The sequence below is a fragment of the Drosophila obscura genome, unplaced genomic scaffold (assembly GCF_018151105.1).
Source record: "Drosophila obscura isolate BZ-5 IFL unplaced genomic scaffold, ASM1815110v1 contig_73, whole genome shotgun sequence".
Lineage (NCBI taxonomy): Eukaryota > Metazoa > Arthropoda > Insecta > Diptera > Drosophilidae > Drosophila > Drosophila obscura.
In genome coordinates this window covers 2,060,052-2,087,017 of record NW_024542865.1, presented here as the reverse complement: position 1 = coordinate 2,087,017, position 26,966 = coordinate 2,060,052, and the positions used below count along the sequence as shown (strand labels likewise).

General features: G+C 47.8%; 2 protein-coding genes across 13 annotated transcripts in view; one reads left to right on the top strand and one right to left on the bottom strand.

Annotated features, from left to right (window-relative positions):
• LOC111065104 (cytosolic carboxypeptidase Nna1) overlaps window positions 1–20,772 on the bottom strand; it is a 25,424-nt gene extending 4,652 nt beyond the window's left edge. For 5 of the 12 annotated variants that reach the window (XM_022353086.2, XM_022353089.2, XM_022353091.2 and 2 more), the window contains exons 1-9: window positions 14,843–14,942; window positions 7,505–7,683; window positions 3,654–3,806; window positions 2,404–3,496; window positions 1,405–2,173; window positions 1,047–1,323; window positions 684–964; window positions 457–616; window positions 234–392 (exon numbers count right to left, since the gene is read on the bottom strand). In XM_022353086.2, the coding sequence (XP_022208778.2) occupies window positions 234–392; window positions 457–616; window positions 684–964; window positions 1,047–1,323; window positions 1,405–2,173; window positions 2,404–3,496; window positions 3,654–3,806; window positions 7,505–7,683; window positions 14,843–14,927 (3,156 nt within the window). In that variant the 5' untranslated portion in view covers window positions 14,928–14,942. Of the gene's footprint in view, window positions 1–233; window positions 393–456; window positions 617–683; window positions 965–1,046; window positions 1,324–1,404; window positions 2,174–2,403; window positions 3,497–3,653; window positions 3,807–7,504; window positions 7,684–7,805; window positions 7,985–14,842; window positions 14,943–20,443 lie in introns of those variants that run through there. The other 7 variants (XM_022353088.2, XM_041595579.1, XM_022353087.2 and 4 more) reach the window with 6 other exon arrangements.
• Window positions 14,082–26,966, top strand: LOC111065105 (glutamine-dependent NAD(+) synthetase). Its single transcript, XM_022353099.2, is given in 6 exon segments — window positions 14,082–14,369; window positions 22,901–23,183; window positions 23,419–23,508; window positions 23,569–24,313; window positions 24,315–25,003; window positions 25,100–26,966. Coding segments are annotated over 5 exon segments (2,367 nt in total). The 5' UTR covers window positions 14,082–14,369; window positions 22,901–23,037; the 3' UTR covers window positions 25,797–26,966.

Genomic DNA, 26,966 nt, shown 5'->3' with positions numbered 1-26,966 from the left:
ACCAAAGAAAGAAACAAAACAAGAAAGAAGAAAGAAGAAGTAATATCAGGCGCATAGCAATCAACTAACTGATGGAGATCGGTGGGCAGGGAAGCATCAATACACGACATGTATGTTCTTTTCTCGAGCGTTCTCTTTTAGCCGACTTCGCTTGTGCGTCTCGAGCATCCATGTGTTGCCCACCGCTCCGCACCGCTTTAGATTCCCATCATATCCTGCTGGATGGCACTTACCTGCGTATTGAAGTGCGTGCCCTTGCGCGACCCCAGCGAGGAGCCACCAAAGGATGCCTCAATCGTATAGCTATTGGTGATGCCCAGCATCCAGACGACAATGCGACCAGTGCCCTCCTTGCTGCGTTGTATCTTGAACTTGCAGCTCTCAAAGGAGAACTACAACATATATGTACATCGAATATATCGAATGTCCCTCTCGTATCATCTGTGCAGCACTCACCCGATCCGCACTGTTCTTGTGTAGCATCAGGGGGAATACCTGCTCGGTGAGCTTCTTCTCCGGATTCCGCTTGTTCTCACAGCCATAAATAAATATGTTGTGTTTGCGTGAGTGCGCGTGCATATCACAGTACATGGCCACGCCGCACTCTTCAATCAGTCTTGAGTAGAGTGGAATACATTAGGGAATAAATTTAAATGGGGACTGGGACTGGGACTCGGACTCACCTTCTAATCATGGCTTTTGTATACCAAATGGATGGATATGTCTCACGGATAACCGTGCGATACTGACGATTCAAGTCCTTGCCGGTGAGCGAGTTGCGCGTATTGCCCACAATCACACCGTCCGGATTCAGCATTGGCACCAGCTTGAAGATGAACTTGTGGCGCAGCCGCTTGGCCACTGTTGTGTCGCCAGTGATGAAGTCCATCAGTCCCTTCATCATCCACGATGCAGGCGTTTCACTTGGATGGACGCGTGCCGAAACGACAATTGATTTTTTACGCTGCGCCCAGGCCCCCAGGCCACACGAAAAATTGTGTCGAATATTGAGAATCGAGAAGATTATTTAGTTAGCTACTACTTACCCGCATATTTTCTTCGTTGCTGGATGGCGCCGTCACCGTCAGATAGTAGACATTGTTGCCGGCCAGCGTGCGGCAGAGTAGACGCAATTTGCAGAACTTTGACTTGACCGGATGGCGCTGGATCTCCATGAGATAGTCCTGCAGATCGCTGTATGTGTACGGATAGCTGTGGGCAAAGTAAACCGTATCCTCATCGTGCTCAAACTCAATGGTGAATGTGAGCGTGTATGTGGAGTTGTCCTCATCCTCCTCATTGCCATTATTGCTGGTACTTCTTCTTGGGGATGAGATGGAGAACGAACAAACAAACAATAAACGAGCTGCCGGGACTACTGCTTCGCTACGGTTCTGTACTTACTCATCATCATTGCGATAATAACAGATATTATCGCCGCAACGCCGCCAGCCCTCGCTCCTCTCCTTGGCCCCCAGCGTGGAGTACATGACCGGCTGCATGCCATCGTTGTAGAGGCTGTCGGACTTCACAAGATTCACAATCGAGAAGCGATAGAGCATCTTGCGGCGTGTGCGCCGCACACGAAAGTAGAACCACTGCTTGGAGCGGCTCGTGTAGAGATCGGGACGCAGATACAGCTCGTAATAGGTGGGCGTGATCTGTACCGCTTTGGCCAGGTTGCCGCTCTCGAAGCGCGACTCAAACTCCAGCCCGTCGTACTCCTCGGCATTCATGGGATGGCAGTTTGTGACGAATTTGGCACCGCCCACCGCCGAACGGCTGAACTGTGCTTGCGGCAATGGATTAGAAGAGCATAACAGCGATTGAGACGAGGTGTTCGTCTCCTGATTAGTCGATGATTCTTGACTCTGGTACGATGGATAAGCATTGAGGCTGCTCGTGGTTGTGCCAGTGCCAGTGCCAGTGCTAGTGCCCGGCCCCGGCCCAGTCCCAGTCCCAGTCCCACTACCAGTTCCAGTTCCAGTCCCAGTCCCACATTCACCCATGAGGCTATCCATGGAATTGTTTGGCTCTGTGTCGCCATGGCGTGCCGCCCTGTTGGCAGCTGCAGCCGCCGCAAGGGTTGCCGCATGTGTATATGGCACAGTGCTGCCGCCTCGCATGGAATGCCTCCCTCTGGACTGCTTTATCTTGCGCTGTTGCCCCCCAGCTGTGGGCAGGAGCTACGATCAAATCAACTACTTAAATATTGAGCTAAACAAATGTCAACGATTATGGCACACAAAGGCAGAGTGAACGAATGGGGGGGGGGGCTGACAATATGTGTTCCATAATCTTTGATTTTGTGTGCTCTTGCCACCGGATTGAAGCTAGATCTAGGGCCAAAGTCCCGCCAGATCTGACCTCAATCGCCTGCCTGGGCGCCGCTGCTTTGCTTACGTGCTGGCTTGATTTTGCTCTGGCTTTTGCTCTCCTCCCCCACCAAAGTTTCCGTTTCGGATACATTGCCGGAGCCCGCACAGGGCTGAGGCAGAGGCGGAGGCGGAGGCAGCGCCAGCGCCAGCGGCATGTTGTCTGCACCGCCGGCCAGTCGACACGAATGGAATGAGGCTGATTCGGCTGATTCGGTGGTGTCGGATTCCGTATCGGAATCGGAGCTGACGGGACTCGAATTGGTGCTGGCATCGGTGCTGCTGAGGGGCACCAACAGATCGCTCAGCAAATTGCTATGAATGAGCTCTGGATTCGTGACTATGGCCGAGGCCGGTGAAACGGGACGAACACTGCGCTCAAAGGCGATCTCCAGCCGAGCGATATTCTTTTTGGGCAACTTGATCGGGGATATGGCATACTTGCTCGACGACGCTACCTTTTGACTGCCGCTGGCCGTGCCCGTGCCGCCCGTCGGCTGCTTCTCATCGCCATGATCCACCAGACGATCGATCACGGCCCTGGTCACATTCTTCCCGAACTGGCTGAGGATGTAGCGCGGCGAGGCGGGCTTGTACTCGCTGGTGTTGTTCTTCCAGATGTCATCGATGCCATCGCTGATGGCGTTGCCCTGCTTGTTGCTGTTGCTGTTGCTGCTCTTGGGCTTGCTCTCCGATCTGCTGGCCGTCTGGCTGTTGTGGCCAGTGGGCTGCTGCTGCTGCTGTTGCTTCTCCTCTGCTCCGGCCGCAGCGCTCATGTAGCGGCGCTTCTTCTCCTCAATGAGATCCTTGATGATGGCCTTTTCCCGGGCCTCGCCACTGCCGCCGCCGCCGCCAGCGCCAGCGCCACTCGTGTCATAGTCATAGGGGTCGTCATCGAAATCATTGTCATTGTCATTGTCATCGTCCAGGGAGGCGCTGGTCGAGCGATTGTCCAGGCTGTTGATCATCTTGGAGACGCTGTTCAGCTTGCCGCCGCGACTGCCAGCCCCCGGCTGGCGCACGGGCGTCGTTCGACTGGGCGGCGTTGAATCGTTCCTCGAGTCCGATGAGTAGTCCGATTCATCGCTGGACTCATCCTCCTTCTTGGCCCTCGGCTTTGCCTGTGGTTTTTGTTTTGTTTTATTTGGTTTAATCAAATCAAAAAGAAATATGTGAAACTTGTGTGTGTCCCGTCCCTCTCCCTTTCCCCCGATAAGTGCCGGTTAGTGCAGAGTGCGTGTGTGTGTGTGGGGAATATTTCCAATGGGGAATACTTACATAATTGACGGCACTAATCGGACTGTAGCTGAACACAACAATGCCGTTCTCCTCGCCCACGGGCCGTGGCTTCAGCTCGTTGCCCGTCGGTGCATTGAGCGGCTCCGGCTGGGCCGGCACATAGGGAATGTGTGTGATGCGCTCCTCGATGACCTGCACATCACAAAAAGGGAACACAAATATATACATACACATATACATATACAAAAGATATACAACAAATGGGGGACAAAGTAAGGGATGCATCCACGCCTTAATTTAATTAAATATTCGCTTTTTAAATTAAATGGAATTTCAACTGTCAGAGAGAATCTATGGGCATAAATTTATATATAAATTATAAATCAATTTGAGTGCTTTTCTATGGGTGTAGCTTCCATAAGCGAACGGCACCGGCGTAGTCATTTCCTTTAGCTACTTTCCTCCGGCTGTGATTGCTCAGTGGCATTCAAGTGCCTGCCATGCCTCAAAATCTGGCGACAGGCCGAAAAAATTCTCATCGCTCGCAGTGTCCATCTTAATAAGGAATTTTAACTAAATGCCAGTCATACGCAGGGCAACCGATGGGAATTCCCCGGTACGCCCCCCCCACTGGGCCATTTCGTTTCTGTCCCACACATTCATTTGTCTGTTCTGCCCCCCCGCCCCCGCCCCCGTCTAGCCCACACAGCTTTGGCTTTCACGTCATTTGCTGTGCTTTTATTGTGCCCAAAAGCTGGAGCAGCTTATTTGCTTAGCCCTGGATGTAGTGGCGCTTACGTACATGCAGAAGACGGGCGGGATGGATGTGCACAGTGGGCCACTGTGAGCCACAGCGGCGAGATCTCGAGGGAGCTTTAAAACAAGCATAGCAAACATGGAGCGGCGTGTGCCGACGCCTTGGATACCCTAGCTCCAACTACTGTGGACTACAAACAAACAAATGCTGCACAAATTGCCCATAAGCGAATGGAGGGGTGGGGTGACTGTTAAGGGGGTTTGGATTTTGTATGTACATAGATACGATTTTTGGGTGGAATATTATCTACTATTACAGTATAGAGGGGGACACAGCCATTGGCTGCTGCATCAGCTGTTCTTTTGCCAGTCACATGCTGCTGTCAAGGGGCAAATGTAAATGTCACAATCCCATAACAGCGGCAGCACAATGGCGGACAGATTAATGTAATTCTGCTGCTGCTGCTGCTGCTGCTAATGGAACTTTAATATTGCCTACATACTTAAAACGTTTCGTTCCACTGTGTGAGGCGGCAGCAGAGAGGCTTAAAATGCAAATCTGACTGTCTTTCTGTCTGTCTGCCGTGTTTCGTTTTCTGTGCGCGTGTGTGTGTGCGCGCTCTGGCTTAATTGAAACATATCAGCCGTCAGTTTGCAGCGGCAGCGGCAGCGCAGCTCTTTCCCGAGACGAGAACAAAACGTAAAGCAAAAGCAATCCGCCCGCGCGCTGCGCTGTGTGACGTGTGCCAAAGGTTGCTGTAAATCATCCTTTACTCTCCCGCGCTCTCTCTCTCTCTGCCTGTCTGCCTCTCGGCTCTTTTTATATTTTTGCTGTATTTATTTGAGCTTATTTCTTTTGTGTGCAGTGCATGTGTGTGTGTGTGTGTGTGTGTGTTATCAAACTAACTAACTAATTAGCTTGTTTATTTCTCTCGTCTCGCTGTCAGACTTCCCCCGCGACTCACTGCTCTCTCTCACTCTCTCTCTCTGTCTCTCTTACTGTTTCTGTTTCTCCCACTGGTAATGAAAACTTTGAATGCCTTTCTGTGCCGTCGTCCCACTGTCTGTTCGTCCATTGCCAATGCCAGTGTCAGTGCAGTAACAACAAACAAACAAAAAACACCAACAACAAGTACAAGTACAACAAATAAAAAGTCAAATCAACACTGAAGGCGTTTTTGAAATTTCACTTTTTATTTGCGTTTGCAAAATTGCACGTCATGGCCGTCGTTTCGCCGTTAATGAGGGTAAGGAAAGGGGGGAAGCATAAGAGACAGCAGAAGAATCCGAGCGAAAGGAAGAGAGCTGAGCCATAAGGAAGCCAATTTGATACTCTTGCAGATCTCGGATTATTAATTATTCGATTCAGGCAAAAAACAAAAAAAAAAACAAAAAAAACAACACACACAAACACAGCTGATTTGAAGTGTCATGAAGCAGTGCAAGCAGTTTAAATAATCGTGTTTACTGGTGGTACCGAGTATCGGATACCGAGCATTGGCGTATCTCCCACCAATATTATGTTTTTATGCTTGTTTATGCTTCTATCTGCAGTTAGTTTCAAACGTCTGCTAGAAATCCTTATAGCCCTTATTTTCAAAGGGTATTCATACCAAACACAGAAGAGAAAAGAAAAAACGATTTGCCCAACTTTTCGCTGCCGTTTGTGTTCCCTATTATTATTTTTGTCCTTAATTGCATTTACAGTTTGTGAAACTTTACAAGACAAAGCGGAGCGTGTGTGTGTGTGTGTGTGTGTGAGCGTGCCTAGAGCTTCCTGCAGAGAAGAGAGCTGGAAGGGGCAGGTCAGGGTTAAAGGCTACCAACTCTGTGCAAAATATTCGATATCGATATGTAGTGGGAGTGCTGATTAATGACTATTAAAATTAAAATAATTCTATCTTTTTTTTCTTTTGCATTTCATTGATGGATTTTTTGTTGAGTTTTTTTTTTTGTGAATTTTTGTTTTTGTTGGCACTTTTGTTAATTGAAAACAAGATAATTGACAGGCGCTTTTTTGTTGTTCCTTTGATTCAGTCAAACTGCGCCACAAACAAATTGCCCAACAATTGACCTCCACTTTGATAGACTGCCCCCCCAGCCCCTCTCTCTCTCTCTCTATTACCACTTAGCAGTCACCCCGCTCTAGCAGTCAGTGTTAGCCAATTTTTTTGGCTTATCCCCCCTCCCCCATATAGCCCATATAGCCCATAGATCATTCCCCGTTGCTATGTAGCTGCGCTGCGGACAGGGCGGATGTGTAATATTTGCCTTAAACACAATTTGGCAGCAGAATCAGCAGATCAGCAGCAGAAGAATCAGCATCGAATGTACGAATCCGTTCAACAAATCAAATCAATTGTTAACATGGCTAACGATTTGGCCCATCAATTAGGCAAAAAACCAAAAACAACAAGAACAAGAACACAAATCTGAAAACAAGCGGAAATGAAAGGATTTTTCATTGCATTTTTCTTTAGTTTTTTCTTTAGTTTTTTCTTTAGTTTTTTTTTGGCTCACAAATTTGTGCCGCATGCCATGGGGGTTAACCGGTGGGTTAACGAGGTGTAAACGCCGATGGGTCGGATGGGGGAGGGGGGAGTGTGCACCTTTTATTTTATTTTAGTTTTTTGTTTTTATTGCAATTTGACCTACATGTGTATGCATTCGTAGCAGAGAGAGAGAGAGAGAGAGAGAGAGAGATGGATGGATGGATGGTTGGGCGGATGTGAGAATGGGAGGCGAATTAGTTGCTGCCTTTTTGTGGGCGCGCGCGCTGCTTTTTAAAACTTCCGCGAGGTCGCACCCCGTGCCCCGTACCACATCCTCGGCACCTCGACTCCTAAAAGATTCTCTCGCTCTGGCTCGTTTTATGTGCATTAATATTTATGAGGCGTGGCACGCATGTCCCCGGGATATCCTGGCCGACAAGGTGCGTGTCAAAGGCATTGAATATAACCCACATAACCCAACCTCCCCTAGAGCGGCGCTTGTCCTTCGTTCGATATTGAATTTAATGTGTTTGGATGGTTGCATAGATGGCTAAATATTTGCGCTATACATAGCGTCCGTCAATGGGTGGAGTCTTAACTCCTGTTGCACTTTTGGCCGGCACTGGCGAGCCACACACTCACCTGACACTCGACGGGCCATCTGGGGGCCTGCTGTGAGCAGTCATTGTCCTTGTCCTTCGGCAGGGCGAAAAGATCGCGCGGTTCCTTCAGTCGTGCAACGGGTCGCAGGGTTTTCTCATCCGTATTCACAACCAATTGATTGGTCTTCAGGCCCTTTGATAGAAAACTGCCAAGAAAGCCTGCCACACAGAAAGGGAGAGAGAGAGAGAGAGAGAGAGAGAGATTGGTAGATTAATTTATTCTTTATTCTTGCGCACTTTCAATCAAGTTCGTTTATGTATTTCCCTTCGGAACCACTCACTTCGCAGCGAAGACTTTTTTGTTTTTTTTTGTTTTAATAACATAGGGAAAATACAAGAATTTAATAAACTTTTGGCTACTCCTTTTGGGGCACACAATAAGCGGATAAACGGACCGAATTTTTACTTAAACAATTGTTGAATGTTTGACTAGAATTATGGAATTGAATTGAATTGTGAAAGGTAGATACGAGTACACACAAAATGATTATCAAGTCAAGGCTTGCGTTGTTTCGGTTTCGGTTTCAGTTTCGGTTTCTTTTTTTTCCAGCTACAAAATAATGAGAGACGGGGAAAGTGGGGAATGCCTATTAATGAATGCTGTGGGGCAGCATTTGGCGACAACAATTAATTTGCCATGGCACACACATCATTCACTCTCCCTGCCCCCTCCCCCATCTGCCCCATTTACTCTTTCCACAAGCTAAGATTTTTGTGTGTGTGTGTGCAAGAGATATTTCATTTTCATCTTTTTTTCCCCATTTGCCTGCCACTGCCTGGCCTGCAACATATTTTGTTAATTAATTTTGGATGCTTTTCTTTAGCCTCCAGTCTCAGTCTCAGTCCCAGTCGCCAGCTCCCCCTCCTCCCCTCTGCTTAGACGCATTTTATTAGCTCATAAAAGAAGATTTTTTGTTATGCTTTGTCCTGCTTCTTTTTCTGGTTTTTCTTCTTTTTTTTTCCGCCTCATTGGCTGCTACTTTTATTGCAAAATTTTTGCGCTGGAATCGGTTGGGGCAGCAGCATGTTCAGGAAGGCGGGGAAGGTGTGGGTGAACCTCTAATGTCTGACCCACTGCTGTAAATTCTGTCTTGGGGTGCTGCTCTTTTCCAGCGCATAGAAAATAATTTCCAATTCTTTCAACTCGATTAAATATCGCTAATAACTTGCATGCTCTTTTTTTTTTTAATGCGTGTGCCATCGTCATCGGGCATCTCTTTTAATGGCATCGCGGCACATCCGATGCCGAAATGTGGCCTATGTTCGCACCAAGATGAACATTTAGTCAAGCAGACAAAATCTCTTCGAGGAAAGCCAGCGAACCCATTAAATGTTGCGCAGAGATTTATGGCCAACAGATTTGTTCGTACAGATTTTTCAAAATTCAATTCTAAGATTTTCTTTTCTTAACGAAAAATGGAATTAATAAAGCGAAATAATTGGGAAATAATAGCTAATATTATTTGTTAGATATTTGGAAATTAAATGGAATTGTGAAAGCTTTTGAATGGCTGAATGGCTGGCAGTGCTGGAGGGGAGGGATAAAATCCTGGGTATAAGAGTATGGTAAAAACCAGATAAAGCCATAAGCCCTTAAGGAAATAAAGGTTTAACCCACACACACACACACACACACACACACACACACACAAAAAGTGCAATAGATTGGAAACTATTAAGGAAACTTTATACAAAAAGTGTTTATAATTTTTAAATGAGCCCTGAAGGGCAACAATTATTTCAACAAAGAAATTAATGGAAACCTATAACCGCTAATAATAATAATAATAAATAGGGTAGAAGTGACTCGATGCTTGTACTTTTTGCTTAAAAATAGAGAAGCCTTTCCCCTACAAAATTTATTATATTTAAACAAAAAAAAAAAAGTAAAGTGTTAAATAAGAATTAGAAATATGGATTACAAATATGGTATGAACTTTCTCTTTACACTTTCATATATCTTAATTATAAACAATTAAATGCAGTCCTGTGGCAATTTCTAATAATTCTATTTGCTAGCTTTTCTCTCCACAATTTCCTATACATTTTCGACCATCTGCTAAACGTTATATTTGTTATTAATCCTTTGGGAATGCGATGAAGAAGACCATTCTTAAACAGTCTTCCCCCCATTTAAAGAGATCTATGGAACTGCAAGTAAACAAGATTAGAAGATTTTCCGCCGTCACTGGCTATCCGTACGTAGCAGCCTCTGCCCCACACTCAAAAGAAGACAACAACTATGGGTACGGGTAGGGGTAGGGGTACGGGTAGGGGTACGGGTAATCCATTGCACCGAGTTCGCTCGTTGGCGGGGGATTTGTCTTTTTGAATTATTCTCGGAACATGTCAGGACGGAGATTACCCGCCTGAATATGTTGTGTATAATTTTGCACGACACTCGGCACTCATGTACAGATACAGATAGATTCCTCCTCGTAAAACTATGTCAAATCGCTTCACAGCTCGTTTCAATGGATTTCTGTGGGTTCCCAGCGCTTACCGGCAAAAAGATCAACACTCGAAATGGGGCGGAATGGGGGGGGGCTGCTGCTGCTCCAAAAGCGAAAATGACAACACAGAGCGAAGCAAAGACATGCAGAGAGAGAGAGAGAGAGAGAGGAGAGACAGAGAAAAAGAGAGGGGTTGAGTGGGTGAATGAGAGAGGAGGAGACACACGCACAGCTGTTTCGTTTTTGGGGCCGAATTTTTGGCTTGTTTTTGGCAAATGATATTCAAAAATTTCGTGTGGCACTCAAACAAAATAACACACAAAAAAAAACAAAAAAAAAAAAAAAAAAAACAAATAGAATAAAACCAAAAGCACAATGTATTTTGAACAGAAATCTATAGAAAACTTTGTGCAGAACCGATATAGATAGATAGATAGATAGATAGATAGATAGATATTCTAAGATACATAATAAACATAGAGATTGGGAGCACAGCAGAACCGTTTGGGCTTAAATTGTAATGCGATTCGATTGTGGCTTACTTTTGATTCGAAATACGCGAATTCAGCGGAGATGGAGAACGAGGGACGGCGTCCAAGAACCGTTTGAACTCGAATCGTTTTGGTTTTGGTTTTGAATTTTGATTTTACTTTTGGTTTCGATTTCGATTCACACGGATATTTGGCGTTCTGTTTTGATATTTTTGTCGGTGGATCCGTGGGTTGGTCGGTCCGTGGGTTGGTTGGTCGGTCGGAGGCGATTCTTGTTTGTGTCGTGTTTGGCGCTTGCCGTTGCCGCGTTGTTGACTAAAACAGAAAACCCAAGCGAATGTGGAGGAATGCTCAAAATCTTCCTTTGCCACACAGACGCTGCCGTTTGCCGTTGCCGTTGCCGTTTGCCGTTGCCGTTGGCTTCGGTTGTCTCTGCCATCGTTGGCGTCGTTGGCGACGTCGATGCGTGTGCACCTCTCGTACTGCCACTGCGACTGCGAGACGACGGCAGCGGCAGCGACAGCGGCAACGACAGCGGCAGCGACAGCGCGGACAGCAAATATTATTTAATTCGAAAGAGCAAGGAACCCAAAAGAGCGAGAGAGAGAGGGAGGCGCGTGTGAGAGCGTGTGAGAGAGTGCTGGCAGAGAGCTTTTGCACTTTCGCTGCCGACGCGACGCGACGCGACGCGACGCAAGCAGTGGGTGGTTGGGCGTTTTAGCTTTTTTTTTTGTGCGCCCCATCAGCTGTTTGCAGCTGTTTACCGTTATCCTGTGTGTGGGTTTTGGGTGTTTTGAGCTTCGTCAGGCTTCGTCATGTGTGTGTGTTGGTGTGTGCCCATTACGATGTCCCAACGATTATAAATCGAGCTTCAATTAATCGTTATCGTTATTGGTTGTTATCGGTGTGAAATTGTGGAATCAACAATCTAAAGGATATCGACGAATTCCACAGAGAACTCCAATCGATCGTCTCATCTAACGCCAGCAACTAGTCGCTAGTCTTCACTTAATTAATCCTATATCCTATGGTGATCGGAATCGGTTTAACTTTTGGGGGCGGGAAAGGCAAAAAGGGCAAAAACAAAAATGGTTTTAGCTGGAAACGATTCAAATGGTAGTTGAATTAACAAGGGAGATTTTTGTGCCAGAAATTTAATCATGAATCATATTAGAGAATATTGAAGTAAAAAAAAAATCCATTAAGAGATTATATTGAATCAAAAAATGATATTAAAAAGAACGAACAAATTGCTCTAGGAATTAATTCCAATTTTTGCATTTAAAGAAACTATTTAGAGACAAAAGAATATGTGAATATTTTTGTATAAAATACACTCTTCGAATAAATTTTTGGTATTTATTTATTGAAGGAATCGGAGCAAAGCTGCCAAGGGGAAATCATATACGAAGAAAATCTCTCGCTATTATATTGTTATATGCATCAACAAACACAACAAATGCAGACTAATATTACATTGTGTAGCATGAATAAAGATTTACACTAGAAGTGGACCGAGTATAGCTTTTGAGGGAATGTTTCCACGAGCAGGGGGAACGGCTGAACTCAGCTGAATTGTTAGATTTGTGTAAAGTAATTTAATATTCTGTTGCTTAAATTGTTTGTTTGCTTTGATATCCAGAATGCGCGCACACACACATGAACCACTTTGGTTGCAAAAAGCTTGCCCCACGACGACCTTGACCTTGCACTCAAACGATGCATGCGTAATGGCAGGAGACGGGACCCTGCCCTGCCCTTCCCTTTCCTTTCCTTCCCGTGCCGCTCCATTATTTGTGGCTTTTGAGCTTTCAAATGCCAGCTGTCGCTGGAGCTTTTCTTAAGCGAATAGTTTTCCCTTTTGCTGTGGTCCCCTGTCACCCCCCAGTGCCCCCAAATCGATGCCACTTTTTGTTACCCAAAAAGAAAAAAAAAAAGCAAAAGACATTCCCACATTCCTGATTTCATTCATTAACCAAAGAAAAGCAAAGCAAAGAAAGAAAGAAAGACAAGCCACCCAAAGCTCTCTCTGTTTTGAAATGTTGCGCCCAGCGCCAGCTCCCTGCTCCCTGCTGCATGCTGCATGCAACGTCGACTGCACTGTACACGGCGACGGTAGACTGGCAGGAATTTAGCATTAATTAAATTTTCATGCTCAAATGCAGGCAGCAATCGGCGTCGCGATGCCAGCCACGGATGAATGCCAAGCTGCCGATGCCGCTGCCGCCGCCGCCGCGGCTATCGGCTATCGGCTACCGAGAGAGATTCCTAATTGCAACAAAATGTTGTGCATATTATTTACCTTTTAAATTGTATTATAATTTGTAATATTTATGGCATTTTGTTTATCTCCCAAACGGCTAGAAACATTCGGCCAATGCCTTGCCCACAGGCCACAGACCACGGACCACAGACCAGACCCGATCAGAAACTGCGCTGCGTCGCAATACAAAATCTCATCTCATCTCTCGGTGGGTTCCCTCGCAACAAAATTCATCGAATTTCACAATTTTCTCAACAATTTTATTTCCCATTGTGGATATTTTCTTTATTTATTTGGTTTCTCTTGGTTTTTTTTAATTATTTCTTCTGATATTTTGGATTTCTTTGTGTGTTTTGTGGTCGTTGCCTTTTGGATTTATTATGAGCAGCTACGACCCAATATAGATGCAGGCCCACGCCACGTCTTTTTGCTCGCCCCGTTCGAGAATAGATCGAAAACAACATGCATGTCGTGTACATGACTTTTTTCCCTTTCTATTCTAACACGTTTTTGGACCTGCGATTCCGACTGACAGTGAATGAATGCACTCCCGACACCCCGGCTCAATCGTATCTTTAATTGGGATCCAAAATAACCCCGATACATATTATTATTTTGTTTGTTTGTCCCTTCCATGCGGGTCCTGAGAGAAGGGCATTCCCGCAATCGTCTTTAGCCATTTCCACCTGCAATTGCATGCTCTATATGCGATGTTTATTGCCATCAGACTCGAACCGAACGAAATGCCCGTGGTACAAAAAAAAAAGCCAAAGGAAAAGGAAAAACCCCAGCCCAGCCCCGCAAACGACAACGACAGCGACGACGACGACATTAATGAGAAATTGAGGTGGTTTTTGGTTGATTTTGGGGTGATTTATGCATGGTCTGGGGGCTGGTGGGGGATGGAGAATATCGTTAATCGCAATTCAATGAACTGCGAATGTATTTTTATGCCCCCAACATACGGGGCTGCCGCTGCCGCTGCCCCTGCCGCTGCCTGTTGGACGGATGGTATGGAAACGACTTTGATTTTTCCTTTTGATTTGCAACTTTCGAGTTCTGTGATTTCTGTGTGATTTTCTTTTGTGTGCTAATGATTTTGTTGGCGTTGTCATGACAGCCCCCACACCCCTCTCCACACACAACCAACCACGGAAACAACTTTACGGCTAATTCTAATACCAATTTATATCCGATTTGTTTATCTTCCAGTGATTGCAGCAGTGTGTGCGTGCGTGCGTGTGTGTGTGTGTGGCCAAAGAAGGACAATAAAAAAGGGAAATCAAAGGACGGAACAAGAAAGAGAACGAGAAGGAGAACGAGAACGAGAAAAGCAGCAGAAGAAGAAGGTGCACAGATTCCACAAACAAAACAAAACAAAACAAAACGAAACAACCAACGAAACCTTTGCAGCAGGCAACAGGAATTATTGAACGATTATTGAACAGTACTACTCCATCGGCCCCGGACCCAAAAATTGGGCCATGTAGTACAGGACCAAGAGAACACTTAACAAAATAAAAAAATAATAAAACAACACAAACACCGAGGTGCCCTTAGACAACCGAATTCGTACAACAAACCAAGCAACAAGCAACAAACAACAAACAAACAATTACCAATTATAACCAATTGAAAGTAAGTATTCTCTATGGATAATTCTCTTCTCACAGATAAATGTTCCCAAACATCTTTCAACATTCCTTGAGACTTGAATGTCTCCTTTGAGCACAGACAATTATATATTTTGTCTAAGCAAACGTTAGAACCTCCCGTACCTCAGTCTGTTGAATATTTCTTTATATTATTTCCGTCCCCATTTTGTAGGTCTGAGCTTACCCTTAATATCCTTTCTTGGTGAGTTCTGACTACCATCTAACAGCGCTGAGAAGCTGTCTGAAAGATGGAACTTTAACTCAGCCAAACAGAACAGTTGCGAATTGAACTTTGTAGCTTGCATGGAACCCGGGGGCATAACATAAAAAGAACCTTAAAGCGCTGCAACTGGCTTACTAAAATATACACATATAGTCTAGTCGTATGTAATATGACGATCTGAACGATCTTATATCACATACTCGCATATTAGATAGGATTACACTAACTTGTACCTCCACTGGATGCGGTCAGCGTGCAGACGGGAAAGAGTTGAGCCTGAAGAAATTGCACGCGCCCACCGCCGCCGCCAAAGTCCATGATTTCAGATTCGCGACGACCCTACGACATGATGATGGCAATGGGCCTTGAGAGGATTGCCAAAGAGGAAGAATGATGCAGGGCTAGGGCTGCTGGCTAATCCACTCGATGTATGTAGATGTTCTCGGATCTATTTCGATTTGCAGTTTTGTTTGGCTTGTTTGGCACACATTGAAATGCAAAAACTCTGCTACTACTTCTACTACTAATGGTAGTACTAGTACTAGTACTAGAACTAGTGCACTCCTGTGTAGATGGGCTTTCTGCTCGTGCTTATGCAACTCCCTGGATATGAGCACACGGATAAATGGTGTCGTCGGCTCCGGGGCCCTCGTTGGGCGGCATTTTGACGCTGATTATTATTATTTTGTGTGGCTTTCTGTTTGAATTTGTTTGCTTTGCTCGAAGACGACTCCTACTCGAACCGACTGCGACTCCGACTCCGACTCCGACTCGCATTGCGTCGCGTCGCGGCGATAACTGAGTGGTTTTCCCCATTCGATAACTGGCGGCGGCCCGCCTGCTGTGAGCCAACTTCGAATTTCCACTGTGCGACTGTTATAAACAAATAAACAAAGCCAAGCCAAGCCAAGCCAAGCCTCGCCTCGCCAGGCCTCTAGCCGTTGTTCTCTGCTGCCATTGTCGGTTGTCTCTAATGCCAAAAACAACAAAAAAACAAAAAGAAGCAAAAAAAAACACAAAAAGAATAGAGGAAGTGCAAGGTAGTCCTGGCATTCTATGTGGCATAGAGAGGCGGCCCCGACTGAGGCCCAGACATACCCATGCAGGCACACAGACATGCCATGAACATGAATTCGATTTGATTTGATTTGATTTGATTCCGGCTAGGTGTCCAAACAAAGCCAAAGGGGAAGGCAAAGGCAAAGGCAACCCAGCCTTGGATACGGAAAACAAAAAACAGAAAAAAACAACACGGAATTTGTATACCCACCACATAGTACATATATTCTAACAAGCAACAAATGATTCCTGGAAGTGGATCGAAGTGATGCATACCGTTTTGCCATTTGATTCTCGATTACGTTGGGTGGCGGGAGGTGAGCCAAAAACGACAAACGAAACAATCCACGAGACTGGAAAGTAGAAACTGTCAAGTGGCTGTGGTAGGTTCTGCAGAGCTCAGATGGAACGTTTTGGAACACTGCATCTAGTGATGGTGCACCTGCAGCTGCAGCTGCTTTATCGTTTATCGAGCGAAAGCACAGGGTCGCATCCTTACAGAAATGTGAAATGTTTTCGTGTGATCGATCTGTCGATTGGTCTATTGGTATCGAGTATCCGTTACTTGGCTCTGCGCAGCCCATTATGCCCGCCCTCTATATTGGCCCCTGGCCTCTGGCCACTGTCTGGCTGGCCCCCCGTCACGATCAGCTGCTGCTGCAGCAAAGAAAAATGAAAAAAAAAAACCTCGCTGCCAAACAAATTAGTCAAAGTCGTAGATTTCTGAGGTCCCACTCCTCCCACAGTGGCAGCTGCTGTCAGCTGCGCTGCCTATGCGGAGACAAAACGAACAGGTGTCAAAGAGTGGGAGAGAAGCATAGAAAGAGAGAGAGAGAGGACAGCAGCGACGTGAGTCCTAATCCACATGTTCCACCTCTGTCTCCCTCCCTCTGTCTCTTGATTGCTGCTCTGCCTATGTGCCTATGGGATTATGTCATCGCAAATACATAGATAGATGCACAGAGCCAGCCAGCAGCAGCTGTGGCAGTGGCAGTGGCAGAAGCAGCGGCAGCGGCAGCAATGATCTTGATCGTGCAATTTATGTGTTTTCTATTTTGGCAAGCTCCGCCCGCCATGACTGCCAAGGTGAAAAGACTCTCTCACCGTATCGTATCCCCGGTACTGCCGCATCCCGCGTCTCTGCCCTCACCACACCGCATGCTTGGCCCTCGTCAATCATCGAATTGTGCCAGCGATTAGCTCTCTCTCCCACTCTCTGTCCGTCGCTCTCTTTGGCTTCGCACTTTGTTTTGTCATATTCGTGTTCTGCTCTTATTGTGTATGCATACCCTTGCAAATATGTATGTAGGGTATATGCAGCATCTCGGTCAGCGTAGATGGTAGATGTCCATTTTCGTTGCAATTTCAATTTATAAAAAGCAATCACAGTACAGTTCTCTGGGCGAACAAATGGCAATCGCATTACTATTAAATTTAGCGATAAAAGGATGTACTTTCAAGGGAATCAAAAGACTCGGCCCTCGAACATTGTAGCCTTCCTTTGCATGTTCTCGTTGTTGTAGCCTATTTCTCTTTTTCCCGCTGGTGCTCCACCTCCACCTCCCACTCCCCCGCCCCCCTTGTTTGTGGCTGTTGTCGCTTGGGGTAAAAATTAACAAATTGCAATTAAAAATGTTCGCTTGCCACATTTTGGCAGCGCTCAACGCGCGTGTGTATGCTGTGTGCGCCAAAATAATAAACGGAATAATAATTGTGACAGAGATAAACGACGAACATGAATTGAAAGTGAAAAACGAATTATGAACTTTGTGAATTATACTTAATATTCGAATCATCGCCCCGAGGGTATTTGTATTCAGTCTTTGATCTGATCTGATCTGATCCGATCCGCTGCCTGCACGTACATACACATACACATGCACATGCACACACACATAGTGAGTGGCGGGAGAGACACTCACCATTCACATAGTCCCCCAGGACGAGAGAGCATTCCATGTCATTGCATTTGAAGTTTGCTCTCACCAAATTGACATTAACGCTGTCCCTCTCCCTGTCCCTGTCCCTGTCCTCGTCGACGGGCTGCTGCTGCTCTGCCAGCGTCTCGCCTGTGTGGGTGTGTGTGTCATTCCCACACTCATCCTCCGCGTCGCTGCAGCTGCTGCTGCAGCAGCGCTCGCTGGCAGTCTCTGTCGCCGCGTGCTGCGCATGAAGCTTGGGCTGGATGAAAGCCTGATGATATGTGGGCTTGATTAGATGCCGACGACGGCTACTTATCGAAGCTGCGCTCAAAGTACGCAGCAGACAGCTGAAGGATGATGCCTCTGCTGCTGCTGCGGCTGCTGCGGCTGCTGTTGTAACGGTTATTGTCTCATCCGCCATGTGGTGCAAAGAACGCTGACTCAGCGGGCACTTGAGGCACGAAACAACACGCACACACACACAAAAAATAATACAAAAGAATGGAATGCACGAATAACGGGACAAAGACGCGCCCGCCCTGCACTCGTCCAGCTGAATGGATATGGACTCTCCGTTATTCTCTGCCACTGCTGCAGTTCCCCACGTAAGTAGCGGGACCACTTGGCTGCCAGCCTCAGGCTCACTCTCAAAGCAACTGCGGACTGACTCTCCGGCGAGCTTGGACGACAATGATGGGCTCGGCTCCTTTGGCTCCGGCTCTGACTCCGGCTTCGGCCTGTGCCAGTGCCTGTGCCTGGGGCTGTGGCAAAATTGCGAATCACAGTAAACCACGGCATCGGCAACAACGGCATTAAAATTGTTGCTGCCACGTCGTTGCCTTTGTGCAAGGCACCGAAAAAAAAAAAAAAATTGTTTTTCGTTTTTTTTTGTTGTTGTTGTTGTTGTAGGCCTACACACGGCAAAAGCGGGGATGTGGGTGGGTGGGCTTGGAGGATTGGAGTGGTCATGAAAGAGACAGAGGGCGGGAGAGAGAGAGAGAGAGAGAGAGAGACAGACACCCCACTGACACCGCTGGCTGTTGGTGGGAGGGAGGGGAGGTGCGGGTAGAACTTGTGGCAACTCTGGCTGTGATTAACATAAATTGCGCACGACATGGGCTATAAACAGCGCAACAAAGAACACTCCGCTTAACTTCAGGCTCACCTTCCACACAACTCATGCCACAGCTCCTACGACCCACCCAACCCCATCTTCCAACGCCCCGAACATTGTTTTCTGCAATTTTAAAATATAACACTCACACACACACACACACACACACATAGGAAACTCTTTAAAAGTCCCGTTTGAGCTGGAACAAATGCCTTGCGGTCATTTCCGATCTTGTTCGCTCTCTCAGCAGCGATCACAATGGCAAACAAGAGAGCCAAAGAGAGCACACACCTTGCTTTGTACGCTCTCTTCCCTCTTGCTCCTCGTTCATGTTGCCTACTCTTTTGGCGCGTGAGCGCCACTCCCACTCCCCCTTTGTCTCACCCTCTCTGTGCTTTTTGCACGAGCCCCCGCTTGGCACCAATTTTGCAGCTTTTGCTGCTGCTGCTGCTGGCTGCTATTGTTGTTGTCGGGGATGGAGACGATGTCGGCTTATTGGCATTTGACAGCGGCCTGGCAACGGCGGGACGTCCTTAGAGAGGTCCTTAGAGCTGGAGGCTCAATGACGGGCAATAAAGGATGGGGCGTGGGGGGTGGGGCCCAGCAGGGCAGGGGGCCATGTGCAGCAAGGCAACGAAATGTGGCACAATGGGAGATCAGCTGGAACTAGAGATGCGAACAATGGTACATGCAGAGCTTTGATCGATACTCATCGCGTTATTATCGATTAATGATGATCGTGTATTGCTTGTCACGTAAAACAAATCAATATATTATTTAATTAATTAATATTGAGGCTAACTATTCCATTGGCATGAGGAGTACGAGTATACGAGTATAATATCTTTTCCACCAGCAAGCAGCAAGCAGTTACCTGAGTTCGTCTGCCTGCAATGCGTCATTGGAGCGCCCTTCCCCTCCCCCTCCCCCAACCGAATCGGGAGGTAAACCCAGACCGAGGCTCAACACTTTGCTGCAACATCCCACAGCGCACACCACCCACCCCACCCCCAGTCACTCTCTTTGTTTCCATTTGATGTGGTTGTCGGTCGGACGGGCGGGGGGGTGCCGGATGGCGGCTGGCGGCTGGCTGGCTTGCATGACTCGGTGTTGTCATTTTGCTTTACCAATTGGTTGCGTCTCCCTTTTGTGATGTTTGCTCAAATGGTTTCGTGTAGTATTTTTGGCTGCGGCCGCCCGCAGTACCCCCAGATCCCCCCACCACCGCCGCCCACCCCATAGGGACAGGCAGTCCCAAGTCAAGACAGTGACAGGAGCCAAACCAGAGAGGGAGAGAGAAGTACTAGTGCTCGTGTTCTGCTCTGTTATTGATATGCATTTGGAGCTACGAAGCCAAAAATAGACGCAGGAGCCCAAAAAAAGAAACAATTTTTCAAAACTATTTACGGGGTGGAACGGACACGGACGTCAGGCAGGCAGGCAGGCAGGCAGGCATCAGGTACGTCAAATGCCAGCAGGCTACGTACGGAAACGGAAATTGCACGGCCAAAACAGAAGAAAGTGCAATAGAAAAGGCAAATCCCCCTTTCTACCCGCCCCCCTACAAGGCGTTAAATAGATTTCCTGGGTATTTTTTTTGGTTTTTTTTTTTTTTTAGCTAGTTACCAATTAGGAAGCACTAAAGCTCTCGATGTTTGCTTTTAGATTTATATAGAGGGGAAATCACTAAGCCACCATTAAAGCCATGAAAGCCAAGGGCCATTTGGGCAGGGACTCACCATCGTTGGTCGTCTGCTTGGACTGTTGTTGCTGATCGCTGTTCTCCTTGTCTTTGTCCTTGTCCTTGACGCCCTTCTGCATCCTTGAGCTCTGGCCTATGAATCCCACAGATGCCTCACAGATGCCTCCACTCCCTGCGTAGCTTATCACTTGTGTTATTTTGAGAGAACTTTATATTTTGCCGCGTGTATTTTGCCGACTTTGTGTGTGTGCAAGAGCGAGAGAAACTTTAGAAACAAAAAAAAACGTACTATATGTGGGAATATCAGATTTGAACTATGTATATTTTGGGATGGGATATTGTGATGTTGTGCGTGTGTCTAAGGCCGAACAGTACTGGCCTGCTACGGATTGGAATGGAATGGAATGGAATGGAGCAGAGATATGAATTACTTAAATTTTTCACTCGGCACACTTTCTCGTCTCGGCTGTGATTCTCTCTCTCTCTCTCTCTCTCGCTCCGCCCTGCTTTGAGCGCTTCTACGCGTCGTCCTCCGGTGGCGAGTGAATGAACGGCCACCAATGCCGGATACCGGATTACTGGCTACCGGATGCCGCTTGGCAGCCGGAAAAAGCGGCCCCAAACACTTCGTGACAATGCGATGCGGGGTATGAGCTGGGCTGGGCAGGGCTGGGCTGGGCTGATGGTGCCGGTGCTGGCAAACAAATCAAAGCGAATTAGTTGCATTAGTGGCAGCTATCAGCAGCAGCCGAGCAGCCGACTGGGCCAGGATGCCTGCCGGCCCGGCCCGGCCCGGCTCGGCCCGGCCGCCGTCGATGCCAGTCCCATATTCATTTCCACTTCCCGATTCCCAGTGCCAGTTCCCATTACCCGTAATCTATACGACTGCCAAACTTGGGCTTGGCGTGCCAGCACCAGCGCCTCCAATAATGCACATGCGAGAGAGTTAAAACAGGGTGCCTGCCTGCATACAGCATAAAATCAATCTTCTCACGTATTATAATAAAATTGGAACAGATCACTGGCTAGACATGGCACACAGCATGGACTCTTCTCTCTCTCTCTCTCTCTCTCTCTCTCTCTCTGTGTGTTTGAGTCTGCACGCACTGTTCCAGTATTCCAGTGGTTCACCCTTTATGCGCTTGATAATCGCACAGCATGTATTGTAGCCCGTTCCACCCGTTTCACTGCTCATTGCACTGCTTCTTGCACTGCTTCTTCCACTGCTTCCTCCACTGATTATGTGCCATTAAAATTGGCTGCCAATTGGCATAAGGTTTCGTTCTCTTCTTCCTTTGAGGCTCGGCTTTTGCTGTATTTTTACTTGTTTTTTTTTCTCCGGCTCTTGCTCTTGCTCCTGCTCCTGCTCTGTTTCTGCATTTTGTGCACTTTGGCTCGGTTCAGAGTTCAATGCATTTGTCTTGCCACACGCAGGCTGCCCTGCCCCCAAAAGACCACCTGACAGGCGGTGACGGCGGCCCATTCCACACACACACACACACACACACACACTCGCACTCGCAGCAACACGCGCTCTCAGCGCTCTCAGACATAGTCGAAAAGAATTCTAAACGCAGCTTTGTGAGGAGCGGAGCTCCTCGTACTGGCACTTGCTTTGATGGCTTGATGGTTTGAGGCATTTGGGCTTTGAGGTTTGGTGTTTTGGGCGGAGCGTGTGTTCCGTTTCGTTCCTGCTGTCAGGTGGCCATCCACACAAGCCAGGATAAATGAAATGTGCGCGAGTGGGTTCCTTTGGCGAATGAACTTTGAACTTAATGCAGAGTTTTTGCCACCTCATGCTCATGCATGCATGATTGCAGCAGTAGGTGCAGGTGGAGGAGCTGAAAGGAGTGCTCGTTGCGTGTTTTAAACTTTTGGGTAACCTCGCAAAAAGGTAAATTTGCATACAGGAATACGGAGGGGGGGGAGATGCTTACAATTTTCGTTGCTTGCCAAATGCCAAAAGTGCGTCCATAAATGGAAGAGTGCCCGGCCCCTTAGCTGCCCTGAATGATGAATGATGAGGCACCGCTTCAACAAATCCTTTTATCTGGTGGTTTAAATAGAAGGGGGGGCCATTCCCCAACATGCTGGAAAGCAATATCACACAGAGGGTATCCCGAATGAAATCATATCCACCCTTATCTTTAAACAAAGTCCCTCCTCCACTTTGCCCTCTCCCCATCTGTCCATTGCCGGGCTACGTCAGCGGGTGCTGCTGCTCCACTACTGCCCGCCCTGCCCTGCCCTGCCCTGTCCCCTTTTCTGCGTCATTTGTTTGATCAATAGAGACCCAGTTATGTCCCACACAACAAAACAAACAGCAACAATGGGCAGCCACACACCACGCAGAACCAAGTGCCGAGAGACTCGAAGAAGTCGCGTCGGCTGCATCGCGCGCGGCAATCAAATTAATTGCAACTGCAACAGCATTGTCCTGTCCATTAAGCCTAAAGACCAACCTCCTCGCTACGTTTTTGTTTCCATTTTCCAGTTGATAACTGCCGATTTTTGTGAACTGACAATAAACAAAAAGAGAGTAAAACCTAAACGCAAAGAGGAGGCAATAACACAACCAACAAAACAGCGAAACAATCAGGAGAATAAATACAAATACAAATACAGATAAAAATGGGACGCAAAATAACTGTGGCTGTGTCCACACTGAATCAGTGGGCCCTGGACTTTGAGGGTAATTTGGCAAGGATATTGCAGTCCATATTGGAGGCCAAGGATATGGGCGCTAGCTATCGCACTGGACCCGAGCTGGAGGTTAGGTAAGTGCCCTTAACGCTTAAATGTAATGTGATTCTCCATTCTGGGCAGCACTTCTGCTTCTATTTGTATATGGTATGAGGAACGAGGAACAACGAACGAGGAACGATAACCGATTAGCGAGGAGCATGGAACATCGAAACAAAATGGCAACGAAACGCTTAAACGCTTGAAAGATCTTTTTTTTTTTTTGGTTCACTTAAAGAAAATATCCTTTTACTTATCTATCCAACACAGTGGCTACAGCTGCGAGGATCACTTTCGGGAGCCGGACACATATCTGCACTCATGGGAGGTGCTGCTGGAGATCATGATGTCGCCCATTTGGTGAGTGGAAGCCACGCAAAGAGCCACCGAATGAATTGTAATCCCGTTTCAAAATTACAGCGAGAGCATGCTGGTGGATGTGGGTATGCCGGTGATGCATCGCAATGTCGCCTACAACTGTCGCGTGGCCTTCTTCAATCGGCAGCTGCTGCTGATTCGACCCAAAATGGCCATGTGCGACGATGGCAACTATCGGGAGTCGCGCTGGTTCACCGCCTGGACCAAGTCCATGCAAACGGAGGAGTTCCTGCTGCCGCGCATGATATCGCAGCACACGGGCCAGCAGACGGTGCCATTTGGCGATGCGGTGATTGCCACACGCGACACCTGCCTGGGCTATGAGATCTGCGAGGAGCTGTGGAATGTGCGCAGCAAACACATCGAAATGTCGCTGGCCGGCGTGGAGGTGATTGTCAATGGGTCCGGCAGCTACATGGAGCTGCGCAAGGCCCACATCACCTCGGATCTGATACGGAATGCCAGCTTCAAGGCGGGCGGGGCCTATCTGTTCAGCAATCTGCGCGGATGCGACGGGCAGAGGGTGTACTTCAACGGCTGTTCGGCGATTGCCCTGAATGGCGAGCTGCTTGCCAGGGGCCAGCAGTTTGCCCTGCAGGACGTGGAGGTGACCCTGGCCACCATTGACCTGGAGGAGATACGCGCGTATCGCGTGAGCCTGCGCTCGCGCTGCACGGCGGCCGCCAGTGCGGCCAACTATCCGCGGATCCACTGTGACTTTGAGATGTCCACGCACAGCGACATCTTCAAGACATCAACCCCGCCGCTGCACTGGCCCAGCCACACGGCCCGAGGAGGAGATCGCCTTGGGGCCGGCCTGCTGGCTCTGGGACTATCTGCGTCGCTCCGGCCAGGGCGGATTCTTTCTGCCACTGAGCGGTGGCATCGACTCGAGCAGCTCGGCCACCATTGTGCACTCCATGTGCCGCCAGATTGTGCAGGCCGTGCAGCTGGGCGACGCCCAGGTGCTGCACGACATCCGAAAGATCCTGGCCGACACGGACTACACGCCCGACAATGCGGCCACGCTGTGCAACCGCCTGCTGGTCACCTGCTACATGGGCAGCGTCAACAGCAGCAAGGAGACGCGCCGACGGGCCGCACAGCTGGCCAACCAGCTCGGCAGCTATCACATCGAGATCAGCATCGATCTGGCGGTGAATGCCCTGCTGGGCATCTTCAATGCCGTCACCGGTCTGACGCCCCGCTTTCGCACACAGGGCGGCTGCGCGCGCCAGAACCTAGCGCTGCAGAACATCCAGTCGCGCCTGCGCATGGTCCTGGCGTACATATTCGCGCAGCTTATGCTGTGGGTGAGGAATCGACCGGGCGGGCTGCTCGTCCTGGGCTCCGCGAATGTGGATGAATCGCTGCGCGGATATCTGACAAAGTATGACTGCTCATCGGCGGACATTAATCCCATCGGGGGCATATCCAAGACGGATCTCCGACGCTTTCTGGTCTACGCCAAAGAGAAGTACATAAGCGAATTTTCATCCCTCTCCTTTGACCTGTGACCTGTGACCGCTGATCCATCTGCTATCTGCTCTCTGGCATCTGCCATCTGTTCCAGGTACAATCTGCCCATTCTGGAGTCTATCATTGAGGCACCGCCCACCGCAGAGCTGGAGCCGCTGCAGGAGAACGGAGAACTGCAGCAGACCGACGAGCAGGACATGGGCATGACCTATGATGAGCTGAGCGTGTATGGGCGCCTGCGCAAGCAGTCCTTTTGCGGGCCTTACAGCATGTTCTGCCACTTGGTGGCCACGTGGAAGGGCGACCTCAGTCCCAAGGAGGTGGCCGACAAGGTGAAGCATTTCTTTCGCTGCTATGCCATCAATCGGCACAAGATGACCGTGCTGACGCCATCGGTGCATGCCGAGAGCTACAGTCCCGATGACAATCGCTTCGACCACCGACCGTTCCTGTATCGGCCCAACTGGAGCTGGCAGTTCAAGGCCATTGACGATGAGGTGGACAAGCTGCAGCCCATCTACACACCCTCATCGATGCGGCCCAGCAGCGACGATCTGCTGCTGTCCACGCAGCGCTCCTCGCATCTCGATGACTCTAAGCACTCGTCGCCGCTCTCCTCGGCCTCGGGCTCCGCCTCCCTGGATGTGGGCATCTCGACGGCGGCCGTGCCACTGGCAGCTGCTGCCGCTGCCGCCGCTGCACCCGGCCTGGCCAAAAAGCCCAGCGGCTACTCCAAGGTGCACGTGAATGTCCTAGGAAAGATCAAAGACCGCACCGGGATACCTGTCTAGGATCTGCCGTAGCATCGAACCAAACGCACTGTTGGAATTCTTGTTTGTGTTTTTCCTTTCGTATACACACATACATAAGTATGTACAAGGATTATATGTAGGATTGATTAGCCATAGCCATCGTCTAATTCGAAACTCAAATCTTGTTCAGATCTTCATGGATACAAAACAAAAAGCCTTTGTAGAGCATCCTTTTTCCAGTTGGCCTTATCTTAAAACCAAAAAAAACCAAACTTATTCCTAATTATACACACAAGCATACATGCATAGAAATGTATATACATATATACATATATATACCCGCATCTTCTCCATCTGCCCCATGCTTAGAGAGCGCTAGTCAACAGCAAAGCCCCTGGCAAACGGCCCTAAGCAACTTTTTAACCTAAGCTCACCGTCTGCGAAATATCAGCACACTTCTTATTAGATTTCTCTTTTAATTTGCGGCCAGTTGTTTGCTAACATTTCGCTGTTGATTCTCGGCCATAAAGACACACAAAGTGCGCAACAAACTGTCTGAAATGAACCACTAAAACAGCTGCAGAAACCCCGAAGTATGCTTCTTTGTTAGTTCTCACTGTGTTAGATCTTTAAGGGAAAATGTACCGCGATATCTTTCACCTGACGTGCGCCGAAAATCCTTCGAGTTTCCTTATAATTTATGGGTATCGGATTTTGTTGACTAGTGTCTAGAATCGAATGAAAGGCGAACTATTTGTCCCAATGTGTACAATCTTTTTCTTCGTCGACTATTAAGCCCCCCGTTTCATGTGTGACTTTTGATAGTAGCTTTTATTTAGGCACTTTTTTGAGGGGAGTTCGGTTGTTCGGTTGTTCGGCTTGTGTACACTGTACAGTGCGTTTCAGAGCCACAAGCGCTCTAGGAAATTGTAGGAATTGATGTAGGTTAATTTTAAAATTGAATAATAAAAAATGCACAAAATCCAGTTTTAAATTTAAGAGGCCCTCAATGTCTTGATCTAAAACTAATCGAAAGCAATAACTGAACATTTTAGCGGCCTAATCATAATTGTTGACGCAATCTTTTCGATTTTACGAGTATTTACTGCCCCTTTTGGATAACTAAACTAAAACTTAACTCAACTGTGAGCGAGCTATTGGATAGGATAGGATAACTAGTGGGATCTAGTGGGAACTCATTCACTATGA